Source organism: Clavelina lepadiformis, chromosome 7, assembly GCF_947623445.1.
Source record: "Clavelina lepadiformis chromosome 7, kaClaLepa1.1, whole genome shotgun sequence".
Taxonomy (NCBI): Eukaryota; Metazoa; Chordata; class Ascidiacea; order Aplousobranchia; family Clavelinidae; genus Clavelina; species Clavelina lepadiformis.
The window spans coordinates 301857-318720 of NC_135246.1; the positions used below are offsets into that span (position 1 = coordinate 301857).

The 16864-nt window shown below is 35.5% G+C and overlaps 2 protein-coding genes across 3 annotated transcripts; both read right to left on the minus strand.

The window, feature by feature from the left end:
- Nucleotides 1-2127: 2127 nt before the first annotated feature.
- Nucleotides 2128-8266, minus strand: LOC143465704 (uncharacterized). 2 transcript variants are annotated; one of them, XM_076964138.1, is made up of 11 exons: nt 7873-8266; nt 7597-7728; nt 7242-7343; nt 6927-7031; nt 5249-6586; nt 5056-5112; nt 4510-4593; nt 3922-4181; nt 3324-3518; nt 3169-3249; nt 2128-3077 (listed from the first exon to the last, which is right to left on the minus strand). In XM_076964138.1, exons 1-10 carry the CDS (start codon nt 7988-7990, stop codon nt 3184-3186), a joined length of 2457 nt encoding a protein of 818 aa, XP_076820253.1. In that variant the 5' UTR covers nt 7991-8266; the 3' UTR covers nt 2128-3077; nt 3169-3183. The 2 variants fall into 2 exon arrangements, with proteins under 2 accessions (XP_076820253.1, XP_076820252.1); XM_076964137.1 differs by having other exon boundaries at nt 7597-7722; nt 7846-8262.
- A 3113-nt stretch (nt 8267-11379) lies between these two features.
- Nucleotides 11380-15448, minus strand: LOC143465144 (uncharacterized). The gene has a single exon (XM_076963316.1). It carries the CDS (start codon nt 15446-15448, stop codon nt 13070-13072), a length of 2379 nt encoding a protein of 792 aa, XP_076819431.1. The 3' UTR covers nt 11380-13069.
- Between the last annotated feature and the right edge of the window lie 1416 nt (nt 15449-16864).

Here is a 16864-nt window from a genome sequence, read left to right on the forward strand (position 1 = left end):
GTCATACAATGCACCTAAAAATTCGCACTGTTTGGGGTGCGATTTAGAGGGGGGAAGCCTTGCTGCGGTTAAGAACATTTAATTGTTTACACATGTTTGCTTTGTCATAGGCAGGCTGTAGTGGCTTCTGAATAATAATCGTTCATATGTGTGCAGCGTTCTAGTTCTACGTATATACCAGCAGCTGTTCAATCTCCATTGTGGCCATTATTACGTATCTTTGTACCTTGAAACGCGATACTTTTCGAACAGCTGATGGAAAAAAATTGCATTGCTACGCTTCATTTAGTATGACGTCATAATGCAAGCATTGATTTGAAATCTATAGCCGTTATTCCATATCATTTATCGTAGAGTATCTGGCGTTATTTTGAATTGCTATGAAAATAACAAGCAAGAATTACTTTCACAAATGCTTTTTGAAACCGGAAAATACCAAACGATTGTATTTGAAGCTTCTATCGTGGAAAGTTCTAAGTGATTGTGTAGGGACAAATTTGATAAGCAACACACCTCCAACTCACATGACGATGAACATAACACCCCCCATCATAATTCAATGAATCAATGAACTATAGCCACTGAAGGTAATATTAGACCATTAGATTTTTTTCTGCAGAGAGCTTTTCAGACAAGTTGTTACTCATTGATTTGCCATGAAACTATACCAATTGCTTTCAGTAAATCAGTTGGTTTAAACAGTACAATCAGTCCACAAATCTATCGCCACTCCTACAGGGAAATCTATCAACAAAAAGTTTAATATATTAGTTATTTCCGAATAATTCATAATTCTAATCAAACATAATTGAAGCCAGAACGGCGTTAAATTCTTCATACAAAAAACTGACCTGCAACTTAATTACACCAGCAAATACCTTAATGAAGCTTGCAAACATTCGCGCGGCATTTAAGAACATTAAGTTGACCGTGAAGTGCTGATATTTCTTGGCTTATTAAGTGCATCATGCATTTTCCAACCAAAACGTCAATTCTCTGTATTAAAGAATATTGCATCGATATACCTGGTCAATGCATCACTAAACTGAAGTTAACCTGCTTAATACATTGTTAGTCACCTTCATTATTCTTCACTTACTCTTAACTACCAACCAACCACTTTAACTACACAAGTCAAATGAATGAAGGACGAACATTGGCAATGAAGGTTCGAGAATCGCGCGCAAATTCCAGAGCTGATTAGAGAAGCACAGAATTTGCCCTAAGTTGAATTTCAAGCGAAAATCTTTAATTGCCAGCATCTTGCTCAAAATGCCTAAAATTTTCTCCGCTAAGTGGCAGAGTTGAGCTGCACCAACAATATGAAACAGAGCGCCCATCTCGATTTTACTGTTGTCGACACTTACCTGCCGAGAGTCTGCATCTAGATCCAGAAGATGGAGCATTTATGAAGGAGATTTTAAGCTGACGCTACTTTGTTTTCACTCATTCAGAAAAAACATCTTTAAACATCTTCACAAAAAACATTTTATTTTGAAAAAAAGCGAAAGAACGTGCTGATCACGGACACCAGGATTGTTCGTATTTAGATCATGTTAAAAAGGTACAAGTTAAACTAAACCTATTCTGTGACAACCAGAATTAAATTTGCATAAATATATTTTCACAATTTTTACTTTCTGATCCCGCTTAATATCCCCAAAATCTTCATTTAAAATAATCGCTAATTATGGGAATTCCCCTAAACCGAAAATATTAAAACAGTTAGATTCACAGCGGTGTGAGAATTTTCGTTCTTTAAAATATGCAGTTTTGCACTTGGACACTGCTGGCCTAAAATGAACTTCTCGCGATCGTAATCAAGCGTTTCGTTCTACGATTAGAGGTATTAGCTTAAGGTAAACTTCAAAGATTCCGCATGTTAATGTAGTATTTATTGTTTGTCGCTAGATGCTCTATGCATGTTTTGCTTACAAGGAAAAAAAAACATTTCAGTCGTGAAAGGAGCAGCTCAAAAGCATCGCTCAAAGCATCACCGAAAATATCGCTAAGTTTGGGAATTCCTCCAAACCGAAAATATCGAAACAGTTAGATTCATGACAAATTTACAACATTTTTTGTTTAATATTCTTTGAAATTTGACGCAAATAAAATTTTTTAAACATCTTCACATAAAACCTTTATATTTTGCTGTGTTATGCTGCAACAATCACCGCTAAACAAGGTTTAATGAAATTCAACAATGATTACATTATGGCAAGGTAAAAGCTTCATAGTCAGTACTTACTTGTTCACAACATCACCAACCAATTCAAGTCTAAAATTATACAATAAGTCAGAAATAAGTAAAACCAAAATATATAACATCAAAAATTAGGAATACAAAATTATTTACGGAATTAGAAGCTCAAGAACGACTAAAAACATTTGACCCAAAGTTTTTACACATTTTAATATTTTTAAGCCAGGTAGTAAAATTAAAAATTTTAGTAAACGTCAAGTATTAACGCCAAGTTACCAAAGTAAGTGAGCAAAATGCAGCAGTTCAAGGTCTCATGACAGTGGATTATAGAAAATGACAAAAGTCTATTAAAAGTTGATAAATCTTTTTTTAATTTGATTCTTTGTTAAGTTTTATTTATGTATGAAAAATCTTTTGACTCATTATTATGAAACTTTTAAAAAATTTTATAACGCAAAAGATAAGGCTTCAGATTAAATATTGGTAGGAACCGTTGATTTTAGTACTACACTGAATCATTGAAACAAGTATACAAGAATAACAAGAATACATAAGAAACAAACATACAGTGTAAGCCGGTAATGTTTCATCAACACTTTTAATTACGCAAAATAAGCTATAGTTATCCAAAGTTAAACGTTTTGCTCATTGCTATAGGTAATGCAGCCATTTCAGTCATTTACAAATGCGCTTAAATCCTTTATAAGTCATTATTGGCACAATAATAACGTAGCCAAAAAAGCATAAAGATTAATATACTGTTAGTCCATTATAGCAGTAATAAAGCAAACTTGGACTTGGTGATGCGATGTTGAGAGCACAAATCTTGACCAAGTTGTGTTTTGTGAAAGAAAACTGCGTTGGTTTCAACTTTCTAGCAATGAAACAACGAAAGATGGTATTCAACACTGATAATGGTAATAATACTTTCATTAAAATGAATTTAGTGTGAAAAACAGAAGTACCTTTGTGTCGTCACTTTACGTCTGTGATCGGAGTATAATTGGAACGTTATCGTCGTCAAAGCCAAGGTAGACCTCTAATAGCTACAAATCAAAAGTTTGAATAAAAATTCTGGGTTAAAATTTACACAAACGTGACAACTAGAAGAAAAAAGTACCGGATTATTCAACTGATTTAACATCTCTTGAATTTGAGATGATTCATCTTTGTTTACATGTCGCTTTTTTTTCCTTGTTCCATCATCAGGTGCAGCGAAACAATTCCACATCCAAAGTTCCTCTTTGATTTTTGCAAAGAATGAAATTGGAGGAAGCTCTGAAAGAATACTGCCACCAAGCCACAGCACTCGAATCTGCGATGTAAAAATGATTTTACAATTTACAACTTAAATTACACCTTTTTGTATTTCTTACATAAAACGACTTGACTTTGACCGAACTTAAACAAGTTGCCTAAAATGAGTCCCAGTCCGCTAAAAAAGACCTTAAATAACGATTTTAAGTAGCTACAAAAAAGTAGATTTTAGATCCATTTAATATAATCACGGCAGGTGTTAATCACCTTATTTCAAAATAATTTTTAAATTCTAATTTAAATTTAAAACAATACCACGGCCTACGCTGCGTAGTGATAATCAAGATGAACTTGATGCCGGCTTTACAAATACCAAAACTTACCTATTATGATGTAGTAGATATAAGAAAGAAGTTTTATGCAATGCTACCAAATGTTTAAAAACAATCAACCACACAAACCCTTCCAGGCATTTTCATAATTGCAGAAATCACTTGTTGCGTATCATCAGGTGCAGAGAGACAACCGATCAAATAAACCTTGTTTAACGTTTTCTTCTGCCGAGATAAAACTTTACACAAGAGGGCGGTAGTGGTAGAATTCAAAGGCATCGACTGCAGGTCCAATTCTTGGGGAAATTTTTCAATCGCTTTTCTAGTCAATTGATTGTTGTTGCACTCAGCTATGTCAGACAAGAGCGACATATATCTGTGCTTGTCGTCTAAATGAAAATATTAGTTATTTCATTCTCTGACGAACGGCAAAAATTACGCGTTGTTCAATCGACCCCAATTATCTTTGTTTAAATTTTAAACAGCTTTTGCTGTAAATCTGTTACGTTTCGCATTCTTGAATAATATTAAACTCAAAAACGTTCTTTATTGTATCATTGAAGCATCTCAAACATGCAATAGCCTACTCTAAGAGAAACACATATGCAATACTATAACATTAACTTAAGGATCAGCAGAAGATTTTACAGTTTGTTACTTCTTTGAATTTAACGATAATAACAATGATCATTGTAATATTATTTAAGATTGTATCACCTTCTCTCCACGTCTCTAATGGAGTGAAATACTTCAGTTGTGACTCTAGTGCTTCAGTCAATATTCTGCTCTTTTTCTCCAAATCTAAAAGAAGTGATGGTCAGTGAGTGACGTGAGATGACAACTGAACTGAACTGAACTGAGAACTGTCAGTGTACGAGAGACTGATGAGTGTATGAGAACTGATGGTCATCCTAGCGTATGCAATCAAGAAAGACTAAACCAAACTGAGTATGTTTTAATTGAAAGAAAATAAAATTTTAGAAATTTGTTAATATATTTATATCTTCTTTATACTGTGAATATGTACGAGTAAAACTTTGGTAAGAAAATTTTTCACTGTCCGGGTTTGCCATAAACACTTCTCGAACTTTAGCGTAATTTGAGCAAATCTGAAGCTAAATATTCGATTTTATTAATTTTTGTAGGTTGGGTATTAGTTCGGTCCTTTGATGATTCAAGTTACAATAATAGAAAAACAAACTGGAAGGAAAAATGAAAGCTGAAATGAAAAGAAACTTCAATTGTTCAACTTCATTTGCAAACCTGCAGTAATTTGAAGATCTTCATCATTTTCGTAAATCCATTCCAAATCTTCATCATCTTCACCGCATAAAACACACGTATGCTTGTAAATATTTGTTCCAATTTATATATAATTATATATAATAATTTATATACAATTTGTATTTAATTTACATAAAATACAAAATATGAAACAAAACACATAAAACCAAACCTTTTTTCAAAGCGATGTCCAGCATGACCCCGCACGTGAACTGTCTCACCATCGACCAATGATCCAAGAAAAAAATACTTTCGGCAAAATCTTGGAATTCGATGACACTCATGCCCTGCAAGATGTGAAGAGCGGCGAAACACTCCTGTACGGTCTGATGGGTGAAATGCAACTTCCTTTCTCCTTTCATAATCTTCGCGCTTGCACCTTTGCGGTTGTGAAACACAATCACTAGATCCTGCACAGTGTCTACGTCTAACCCTTCCTGTACAAGCCTTCGTTCACTAATCACCACGGTCGAATCTCTTGTCGCATCAAACGCCACTTTAGCCATTCGTTGCATGTTTTGTCTCAAACCTCGTTGTCTGAAATTGCTGCAGTGCTGGAGGTCGGACAGAGCAGTGATGTAAACTCTAGTGATCGAAATCAGACCCGCAACAGGGATCCCAGACTCAGTAATGCATGCTCTTGCCACAAATTGGAGAATGAGTGGACTGAGGCAGAAGCTGTGCAGTTGAGGGGCATCTGACTTGATTTTATTCCATAGATTGTCATCTTTTGCTTTAATGTAACAGCGAAATAGCATCTTTGCATCTTCAGGAAGCAAATCTTGAAGATAATATGTGGCGTTTGGTCGCATTGCTTTGGGGATGGAAAGAGCTGCGTGAGGCCGTGAAGTGGCAACAACAAAAACATCTTTCAAAAAGTTTCCATTCCACACACTCGCAACCAGTCCACATGCACTCATTTTTTGCTCAAGATCAAACTTTGGAAGCGTTGGAGGCAGATTCCAGTTTACCTGGTCGAGTGCATCGATCAGCAGCATGCACTTATCTTGATTTGCAAGGACCCAATCCCAGATCAAATTCCTGGTTACTTTAGGAAGTTCTGAATATGGTCGGTCTATGAGAAGTTCACGAAGTGAGAGTTTATCATCATCACCATAGTCAATGTCAATAAATCTAGTATTCAGGCAGATGTGATGTGGAAATTTATCACATTGTTTGGACAAACGTTTGTAGGCAACCGTCTTTCCAGATCCGGGATTCCCCACCACCAGAATAAACCGATGTTCTTTTCTTTCTTCAATAAGTTTGTTGAAAAATATTTCCTGGCCTAGATTGAAATCTTTCTGCTGCTGCTGGACTTTCTTTTTTGACGGAACATAAATATCCAACATAGAGCTCTGCATCGTATAAATGTCCTCCTTCACCAACCGGGGATATACTCTGGGAATCGGGGAAGGATTAACATTTTTAAAGGACACTTCGAAGTGAACATCCTCTTCATCCTCATACTTCTTTTTGTAATCTTTAAGAGCTTTGATGGCTTGTTCACCTGCGATTAGTAAAGTGAAGAAGTTTAATTGAAATATATTCTTTGAAAAGTAAAGTTTAAATTTTCTAATAAACTTAAAATGTACAATATGCACAAAAGTATGTATGTCAAGTATAATTTGCTTTTAAGTTGAACTTTTAATCGTTCGCTAGCTTATTGGTGTCACTTATACTTCCTTAAAGCTAACGTGCATATGATATGTATACAAATATTCAAAAGCGAAAGAATTTGCAAATGATAAGTATGATACTTCACAAAACTGCCAATTTAATATCAATAAGAAACCGGCTTTGTTTGAGCAAACAAACGTAATACAAAACAACATCTGACAAAGCCTGACCTGCGGTTATGGCCTGACCAGTTTCTATTGAACTGGCGTGGGGTGATCCCGTGTGTTCAGTTGGAACTGCAGCTGGTTGTTTTGGCTCTGTCAATTTAGATTGGTCTAGTAAAAGAATACAACAAGTTACACAAGTTACAGTTTGTTAGTTTAACTTTGCATCACAAATGAGCAGGAAAAATCCTGTAACAATTGCACTTGAAGTTGATGGAGTAGATGAAATAGATGGAGCTAAATATACGTAAAAACTTAAATCTTCACAAGGAATTCAAGCTTCGAAACAATATAATAAGCCCAATAAAAACTCTGTAATACCATCTGAATCACTGATGTCCGTCTGCTTATATTCTCTGTTGTCTTGGTATTGTCTTCCATCGTGATGATAAATTCGAGGAGCATTGATTATCGTAACTGGTCCTGCGTCACGCAATTAAAAGCAAAGATTTTTATAAATATAGGATAATTTTGTTTCACTTTAAATCGTGTTGGTTTTATATTCGTAGAATCACTAATGTCCATTTTACTATATTCTCTGTTGTCTTTGTATTGTCATTTCTGGTTTCATTTAAAGATAAAAAATGTAATTTGCGTAGTAGCAGGAAATTTACACTGAATATCTTGTAATGTATTAGATACGCAGCTACAGCAAACTGGTTTTCATAAAATTTACCAACTCTGCTTTCAGCTACTTTGCTTGCAAGCTCAATCAAGTCTGGACGCATTGTATTAACAACACCCTGAGAGGATTCAGCACTTCCCATTGTTTGCGAGTTCCTACTTCCTCCTTCTGCAGTTACTGGATCTAAAGCAAAAATAAATGAAACCGAAAATCTTTGCCCTCATAGCGTCACATTTAACAAGAAATATCAAATCATGAAGCAAATACACAGAATTTATTTGTTGATTTCACACCCCCCACCAACAGGGATTCCTGCTTGCATCTCACCAGCACGTGATGTTCCCGGTTGTTCCCCTCTTCCACCTGATAAAATATTTCCATCGCCATCAGCTTGTACAGGTTTAGATTTATCTTCAGACAAACTCGGTTCTTCTGGCATTGACATGGTTTAAGGTGGCAATAATTATCTTAACTTACGTGCATTTGGTCAAACTTTGAAAATAACCGACCTTTCATGACAAATAAGCTCTGAATACAATCTAACTTAATTCATTTTGCAATCCAGTCTTCTTTAGGGAAAGCCACTTTTACACTATTACGTAGAAGCTTCTATTTGGCTGAAGAAAAATAATAGTAAGCTGTTTGATATTTGACAGCAATGGAAGCTTGTTGCGCTCTTAAAATATCAAAACGAGGCAACAACGCGTATCGCCTCGAGCGTATCGCATCGAGCGTATCGCAGCACGAACTTAATTTTGTTCCAAAAAATGACGTTTTCCATCGTCTGGTAATTTTAATGTAATCGATGGAAACAAAACGAAAACCGACGTCACAAAACCCACACGCGAAGCACTAATCTTGTTGTGGTTGAGATAAAATATGGTTGACATGGATTGTTAATTGAAAGAGTTGTTTGGAAGAAGTAGTTTTGTTTGATTGACAGTTCTTAAATATGTACAAAATCTTGACCGATGTGTGCGTAATATGGTTTGCGTCACTATGTTCGTTTCGAAGTCAACCAACAACAACTGGGAGATGTCAACGGGCAGATGCAGAACACAATAGAGTTTGAACTTTTTTTGTAAAATTATAAGTTATTTTCGTTAGATAAAGGTTTGGAAGTTGCTGCATACTCTGGTGACGTCACGATGGTTTAGCAAGTAAATGTGTTAAAATAGTTTCAGGAAATGACGCTTGTTTTATCAAACGATGGTTTCCAACTAACTCAGTATTCATAAATTAAACGTGACGCAAAAATGTCTTATTGGTGTTGAGATTTTATGGTAAACGTTCGCGTCAGATACGTGTCGTGGCTTGAAGCCGTAAATATCTTCTAAATACATAAAGCGCAAACAGCGACATAAAAGATTTTAAGCAAATGCAATTGTGAAAGCTTCTTTCAGACTACGTTTATGACTCTGAAATAATCAACACACAGATTTAGTCCTAAACCGAAGGTGACTTTGACGCTGTTGTTGTGCTGGTCTTGAAATTCTTGTAAAAACAATCTATCATTGCCCGGACTATGTTATGTGAAGTCATCTCACGATATTAAAGTGGCCTGTTACGTCATTGCTATTAATCCATGACGTACTGCCCACTCCTGAACTTGTACAAGTTGGCAAGCTATATTGAAGCTCTAAACTTCACTACTACGCTATATACTTTTTATGCTGTTTTACCGCAAAATGTCAAAAAAACAAATCCTGTTGTGCTCTGTGGTTTTACGTAAATATCGACAGATTTTAAGCTATTAAAAGCACGTAAAGGTATTAAGCAATTATCTCGTTGGAATACATAATATTCGTTACTTGACTGTATTATGCAAGTTTCAATTATCAGAAAATTTAAAAAGATCAGATTCTTATAAAAGATCACTTTAATAAAATTAACATTTTTTCTAATAACTCAGTTGTTTTCATAGTTCGACGTCAGAGGATGATTAGATTACGTAGCATAATCTGTCGCCACAAGTATCTGTAACGCGAGTGTTTTAAACTTCTTTGCGACCGGTCAGATGAAATTATCAACACTCTAACGTTAAAAGTTGAATAAAATTTGTGTTAAATAACCAAATAAAACATTTCCATATCAACATTTTTATAACTGGAATGTCTAAACTTTGTCTTTGACATCGCCCAAACAACACAAAAATATGCGATATAACATGGGATGGTCACATTCCATTAACAGCGCAAATAATTAATATACTGATGTCTTTGCGCATTTCGTGGTGAGCATCACTGCGCCCGCAAACCACGCTTTGGCTTTTCAGTGGAAACCGATTGACGCATGTTGCGGTAAAATTAAAATTAAAACCTGTTCTTTTCCAACAGCTCAAAAATTGCCAAGCGCTCGACGGTTAAATTGAAGCAAGTTGCAAGTTTATGATTGTGGCCTCGGTTTCATCAACTTCGTGGTTTGAAGGTTCAACACCGTGGTATGCGCTGCCTACACTAAAGTGGTCATATTTTTAACAACGCTAAATGTTCTTGTAAATATTATAGGCACAGCCTCCTAAACAGGCTAAGCTAGTCTTGGCTTAGTCTGTGGGCTATATTTTGTTTCCACAATTATAATCCAGTAGTTGAAATACTTTTGATTAAAATGATGATTTTGTTATTGTACAGAACACAGTCTTGCTGAGCTACTATCCTATAAATTAGCTCCTGCTGTACAGGTCTGGCTTTTTCTAAAATTAATCCCATTTGTGTTTTTTTAATCTATGTTGTTTGCAAAAATTAAATCATTTGTGTCAGATTATTGAACTCAATCTTTATCTGTCCTTATGGACGAATTAAGAAGATTATTTTGTGTAAAGACATGGATGAAACGAAGAATTTGCTAACACAATATATGGCAAACATGGTTTTTAACAGTGTACCTGCACTAAAGTGGTCTGAGTTTTTACAACGCGCCCCTAAATATTCTTGAACAATGCTTTAGTAATGTATGCTTTGTGCTGAAAAAGCATTGTGTCAGCTTTGATGGAAAAATAAGCAAAATTGTTTGCCAAAAAGTTGTCTTAAAATACAACAATATGAAATAAAAATTCTACCAAATTATTACCATTGTTAACACCTTTCTTGATTGTAGAATATTCTTATTACAAAAACTTTTTGGCCTATTAAACCAGAAAAACTACAATTGTGCGCCCATATTGTTATCTAGCTCCATGTAATTTGCAAACTTTATGACAAATATGTGTTATTGTGGCAAAAAGACAAGAGAATAGAATAAAATCATATACGGTAATAGCGCGTAACAGTTTGATCTTATTCTAATCCATAAAATGCTTTTGACTTTCCTTCAGAAAACACTTCATAAAATAGCAACACTAGCAATTACATGCGCGAGTGGCGAATATTTATGGCTTAAAGCGTTCGATTGATTTTTGGATGTCAATTTTCGTGAACACAGATTAAAAGTGCCGCCGGGAATTTGTTAATTTTAAGTTGATTTTCACGCCGCTGAATTACCATGACTAATACAAACTATTACAGAAAATAAAGACTATGTAATCACCGCTCGGCTGGAAAGTGAGATGTATGAGATGCAGCTAATTAATGATATATCAATTAATGCTGAAGCTATGGACCCATCCACCCTGTTCAAACGAACTTAACAAACACATGACAATGAAACGCTAATTTTACCAACAAAAATATGGGATTGCCGCAAGAGTAAATCACTCCGTTTATTTGGTAAATCTTAGCCTTGTCCTCGATGCACATTGGAAAATCAAAGCGATTAATTTCAAAATATTAATTCGTGACATCGTCTGGTTTGTCCTTTGTTAAAAAGACAACAACTTCCATCCAAGTCTTCAAAGACTACAACTTGCAACAAACTTTTCGCAAATTAATACCAGTATTGAGAGAGATTTGAAATTCTTGGACGTCCTACACCACACTATAAAGGAATCAAAACATGATCATCTTGTTAGAAATTATGTCAAACCAGCTGCCAGAGATTGGTTATATTTAAACGGCAATTCACATCACCTGAATAGAGTTGTCAGGGGAATAACTTATGGCAAAGCTCTTAGACTGCGCAGATCAATGAAAAAACGAAGGTTCTACAAAAACTGTAGAAAATCTTTAAAACAAAATGCCTTGCATCAAACTTTCTAAAAAGTCTAGTCTAGAAAATAATTCAAGACGTTAATGACCGGTCAAGAAGGTTTAAGACGTCAAACAACGCGGAGAATATGGACAACCAAGGACCACTGCGAGTTATCTGTGCTACGAGTTTTCTTAACTCAGTAAAACCAACAAACAAAAATAATACTCAAGTCACGAGCAAGAATAACTTACGAGCGCCCACGTTCACTCGGCACCATCTTGACAAACAACCGCCAGCTGGCACACGGAACATCAAACCTGGACGATGCACCAAGCTCATCTAAACCACGAAAGACCCGAACAACACACCAGAGTAGTTTAAACCATGCGGTAATTGCGTTTTACGTGGACACTATAGTGACCATCAAAACATGGTCGCAGAAACTAGAGTTGTAACTTCCCAAACCAGCACATTAAGTTAAGACAAGATGCTACATGTGGGAAATATAGCGCATTCGTAGCATCGTGTAAAATTTGTACCGCGCTATATGTTGACCAAACTAAAAACAGCTTCTCTACACGTTGAAATGCTCTTAGAGTATTCTAAAATTCTAAAAATTCTAACAAAATCTAAGCGATGGCAAAGTTGCGCCAAAAATACATCGCAACAATTCCCACAGGAAAGTTGTTGTTTATTGAAAAAAGTCCAAGTATTGCAGTTTGCTGCACGGTCACCATTATAAGACAGACACACCGGGAATTACCGTTGCGGAATCTAACCGGATAAGCAAGCTACTAACAAAACCAACAACCAACTAACTAACTGTTAACAGCGAAGGTACGGTAAAGGCATATTAAGATGTCGCTAATTGTTTTACGTTGATACCCAGATAAGATAAACAAACACTGTACGTAAGTTGTAATGAAATTGCAATGAAATGAAACGTAGTTAGGGTTTTCTCGGTTTTATTTTGCTTGATTTAGCCGGGACATAAAAGTTATATGGTTTTACCGATCTCCTTTCTGCTAATAGGCCAATTTACTTGCAAAACATAGGAACTCGTCTAACTAAGATTACGTCATCGACTTAATTGCATGTGTAATTTTACAAGGCAATAGATAAAGATATTCAACAATTCTAAAAAATACAAAAATGATCAAAGAACACAGAATAAAATGAGAAATGAAAAATTTTTTACTAAGCCTTAATTGGTAAAATACAGAAGGTATAATAAGATTTCGCTAATAGTTGTGCTTAGATACCCAGATAACATAAACAAACACTGTACGTAAGTTAACAGTTAAATGAAATGTAAATACAAAGTACAAACAATATTATATTATCAATAAAACAATCACACGTTCGAACATTTCCCACGATAACAGAATAATTGTAACTATAGAAAATTGATCATAATGTCGTTTACTCAAAATTGATCTAAACTGAAAATTTATTTATTTCACTTCAAACTTTCTTGGCAAGCTTCGACATTGATTTTGGCATCTTTCATATTTTCATCAGAATCTTGTTTCTCTCTTGGGACAAACTGACCTCTCAAAGCAATTTCTTTGTGAAAGAGTTCAACAGATTTTTGATATTCACCTTTGTTCATGTGACACAAACCTAATAATTTATAACATTCACACATTTTGTTTAATGGAGCGTTGTGTTTTTCGCCATGTCGAAGGGATGTCTTACTTTCATTTATTGCCTCGTCATAATCGCCAAGTTTGTATAAACACCAGCCAATGCGGTAGCAGCATTCTGCTCTTTGTATTTCCTTCAACGGGAAGTCACGTTGGTCTATATAATTTCGATAGACAATAGATTGTTTGTAGTCCTTAATTGCTTCGTGGTACTGTGCTAAATTTTGTTTACAACAGCCACTAATAAAAGACAGGTCGGTTCGAATCCGATAACTTCTACTTTCAGATAAATTTAAACTTTCAATTTCAGGTCTAACTTGTGCGATGAACTGAAGTGTTTCATGTAAGTGGCCCGAGTCATACAAACACCGGGCTTTGTATCTCATCACTTCTTTTTTCAACACTGAGTCATCAGAATTTATTTCAATCCACTCCCACAAGTGGAGTGAATTGCTGTATTGATGTTTGTAGTAATGAGACTTAGCCACACGATATCGCATCCATGATTCATCGTGAAATGACACAATTTGCGTTTTTTCTTGTAAAAAGCTTTCCCAGTCACTTATAACGCGGTCGTAGAGTTGAAGCATGTACAGCATTTCAAACTTGTCAACCGGTTCCAAAACAAGAGAGAATTTACGATCTTGCAGTTTTTCTTCACATCGGAGATTTTGCTGGAACTTCTTTGCGATTGCAAAGTAATTAACGAGACTTCTTTCTCCAACAATTCCCACCAGCTTGGTGAACACTTTGTTATTCCACTCGTCATAAAACTGATCTTCACCAACATTATCATTTTGACTTTCTTTTTCCATGTAAACAGTCAGACGAACTTGACAGCTCACGGCAATGGCGTAGGATAGAAGATGAGATGTTTCATCGTCAATTATCTTGTTGATTTTCAGTTGATTGATGATGACGAAAGACGACCCTTCATCAATTCCATGTAGTCTACCTAAAGCAGATATGAATAAAGTTGTGCTGCGATAGACAACTCGCTTAATGTCACATTGGCTAGATCTTCTCAGAGCATGGAGACTCCGAAATGCATCTACATTTTGCAGGTTTTCTTCAAGTTGTTTCATCAATGTTTCATGATGAGAATTTTTACCCTGGTGTAAAGTGACTCTAACACCATCTGCAAATGCTTCATATATTGATTTATCTCCAAACACGAAGCAGTGTTTCATTAAGATATCTGCCAAGTGATACCCGTTCTTCAGGTCTTCATCGCTGTCAAGATATCGCAACATTTTACTCACTGGTTTGATCAGTTCAGTTGTCCACGACTTTTTCTCTGTTTTTTCTATCCTGCCAAGGGGCATTTTGCAGGCATATGGCTTCATACCGTCAAATGAAATTCCACATTTTGTATGGACATCGTAGAACCAGCTGCTGCCGTCTTTCTTACTTTCATCAATTAAGCTTGGAATGCCAACACACGGTACAATTGTTTCCTGTAAGTTAAGTACGATGACATGGAATATGACAGAGAACCAACGGAAATACTCCAACACTTCTTGATAAATTTCTTTCTCCTGCGCGCCTTCCTCCAACAGGATAATATGCTCAAAGTCAGAGTAAGGAGTGATCTCACATCTGGCTAAAGAACCCATTCCAGCAATCGCGTATTTGCAAGGTGGTTCCCCCATTGTGATTTCGCATTGTTCAGCAATAAATTTCATCATGTTGTTATACATCTGAGTTATTTTTATTTGAACTGTTTTCATTTTTTCAATTTTCTGAATTTCTAATTTTCTTTGTTCATCTTTTTTGACGTCATAGGAAATGTTTGTTAAAGCTTGCAGGTCTTTTTTGGCTTCTTTTCTCATTTTTGAGATCAGCTTTTCAACATTCTTGGTTATTCCAAGTAAGTCTACATCAAAGTTTTTCGCGTTTGCACATTTCAGCAAATCGGCGCAAAACTTTTGAAGATCTTTTTCAAGTTCCCCATTTGAAGAATGCCTTGATAGCGCCGCGTTAAAAAGCGTGGCACTCCTTATCAAGTGCAATTTTCTTGTCATGTAGTGAACTTGCTTGCTTCTTTCCCAATAAATCAAAGCCATTTGATGGAAAATTGACGCCGATTTGAACGGATTTTTTTCTTTTCCTTTGTTGTCGCAGTTTTTTCTCAATTCCTTTGTTAATTTGAGCTCCTCCTCAGTAGAATGTTTGCTGGAAGAAACTTCCATTGTTTTGGTCCTGTTTTAGGTTGAAAACAGTTTGCGTTTGCTTATTTTGTCTGTTGTACAAAACTTTTGATCGCCGATTTCCTCAAAAGTTTGTGGCTTTGTAAATTTGTTCTATTTTGTCTTAAAACTGTTTGCTCCATTTACAAAAGTAAAACCAATAACAAGAAACGAAATTAGAATCTACACAACAGTTGAAAAACTTCTGTAAATGCAAACCTTCCTTAACCAAAATAAAAACAAGGCAACAAAGAGAAATACCAATAGCGGTATATGCTGAGCATCAGAATTGTAACAACCTTATTTTTAATATTTTAGGTTAACAGAGATTTTCAAAAAGATGTAAGAAGGCAAATTGTGCTTTACCTCGCCATGGCCTTCATAATGGTATTCTGTTGCATTTATCTCTGCATATGTAGCCTACTGGGTGTACTTTGCAAATCAGTCGACAAACTAAAGCATTTGCAAGGTCAGTGTACTGGGACACTTCAAGCAGTCAAGGCCATTGCTTTTAAATATTTTAATTAAAAATTAATTATTCACCTGCAAAACGAAAAGTCATTATCAAATAATACCAAAAATATAAGCCAAAACACTGTCAAAAAGAATCTCCAATGCATTTGAATTTCAATATCTGGATAGTCATCTCCAAAGTTTTTTAGTGTTTAATATACTGTGTGCCAACAAACATTTATATCCAACACCTGCTTTATTTTGGCTGTAGCTTCATTGCTTATTATTACGTAATAAATCATTTCACTCTAAGTAATAACTATCCGCGATAAGATCTGTACACGCCTTACCAGTCTTCTGGCCAACACACAGCATCAACTCTGCAGTCAACTGGCTGCATAGTCTACTGAAACTGTACACAACTTAAGCAATAACAAGACACAAACCATTGTATGATGTAAATGTTAGTTAAGAGTTCGGATTCTACTATTAGGGGTCAAACTCTAACATCTTTTTGACCACACAGCACCAAAAAGCTCAGAGATCAGCTCAGCTTTTACAAGCTAAATAACGGCTACCAAGTCTAACGAACGAAAAAATTACGAAGTTTCATCACGTAACGAAGTCCGCAACTCCCTCGCTCTTCAAACATTTCATGCTGATTTGCAAAGTCACTTACTGAAAATTTTGTTGTTTGCATTTCGTTTCAACCAAGTCGAGAAATATTCAGGTATAAAAGCACACTTAGTCATTAATGAATAACCACCGGGAAAGTGGACGGATGCGTGCTTTCATTAACAATAACAAAAAATGCTTCACTGGTGTACAAGTTCAAATCTAGTCAAAGTTTGGTTGGATTAAAAAGTCTTACACTAGAAAAGCATCTTCTATTAATTATCGATACATTATGCCTTCCGTCAAACATACTATAATATTGACATAATTCACATCACTGATAACCTTGAA

What these genes read in the sequence shown, in the direction of transcription:
- LOC143465704 (XM_076964137.1), bottom strand. Translation starts at nt 7,990, where the DNA reads ATGTCAATGCCAGAAGAACCGAGTTTGTCTGAAGATAAATCTAAACCT. An exon ending in AGTAGCTGAAAGCAGAGTTG is followed by an intron (nt 7,344 to 7,596) that starts GTAAATTTTATG and finishes TGCGTGACGCAG; the next exon opens with GACCAGTTACGATAATCAAT. An exon ending in TGGTCAGGCCATAACCGCAG is followed by an intron (nt 6,587 to 6,926) that starts GTCAGGCTTTGT and finishes TACTAATCGCAG; the next exon opens with GTGAACAAGCCATCAAAGCT.
- LOC143465144 (XM_076963316.1), bottom strand. Translation starts at nt 15,448, where the DNA reads ATGGAAGTTTCTTCCAGCAAACATTCTACTGAGGAGGAGCTCAAATTA.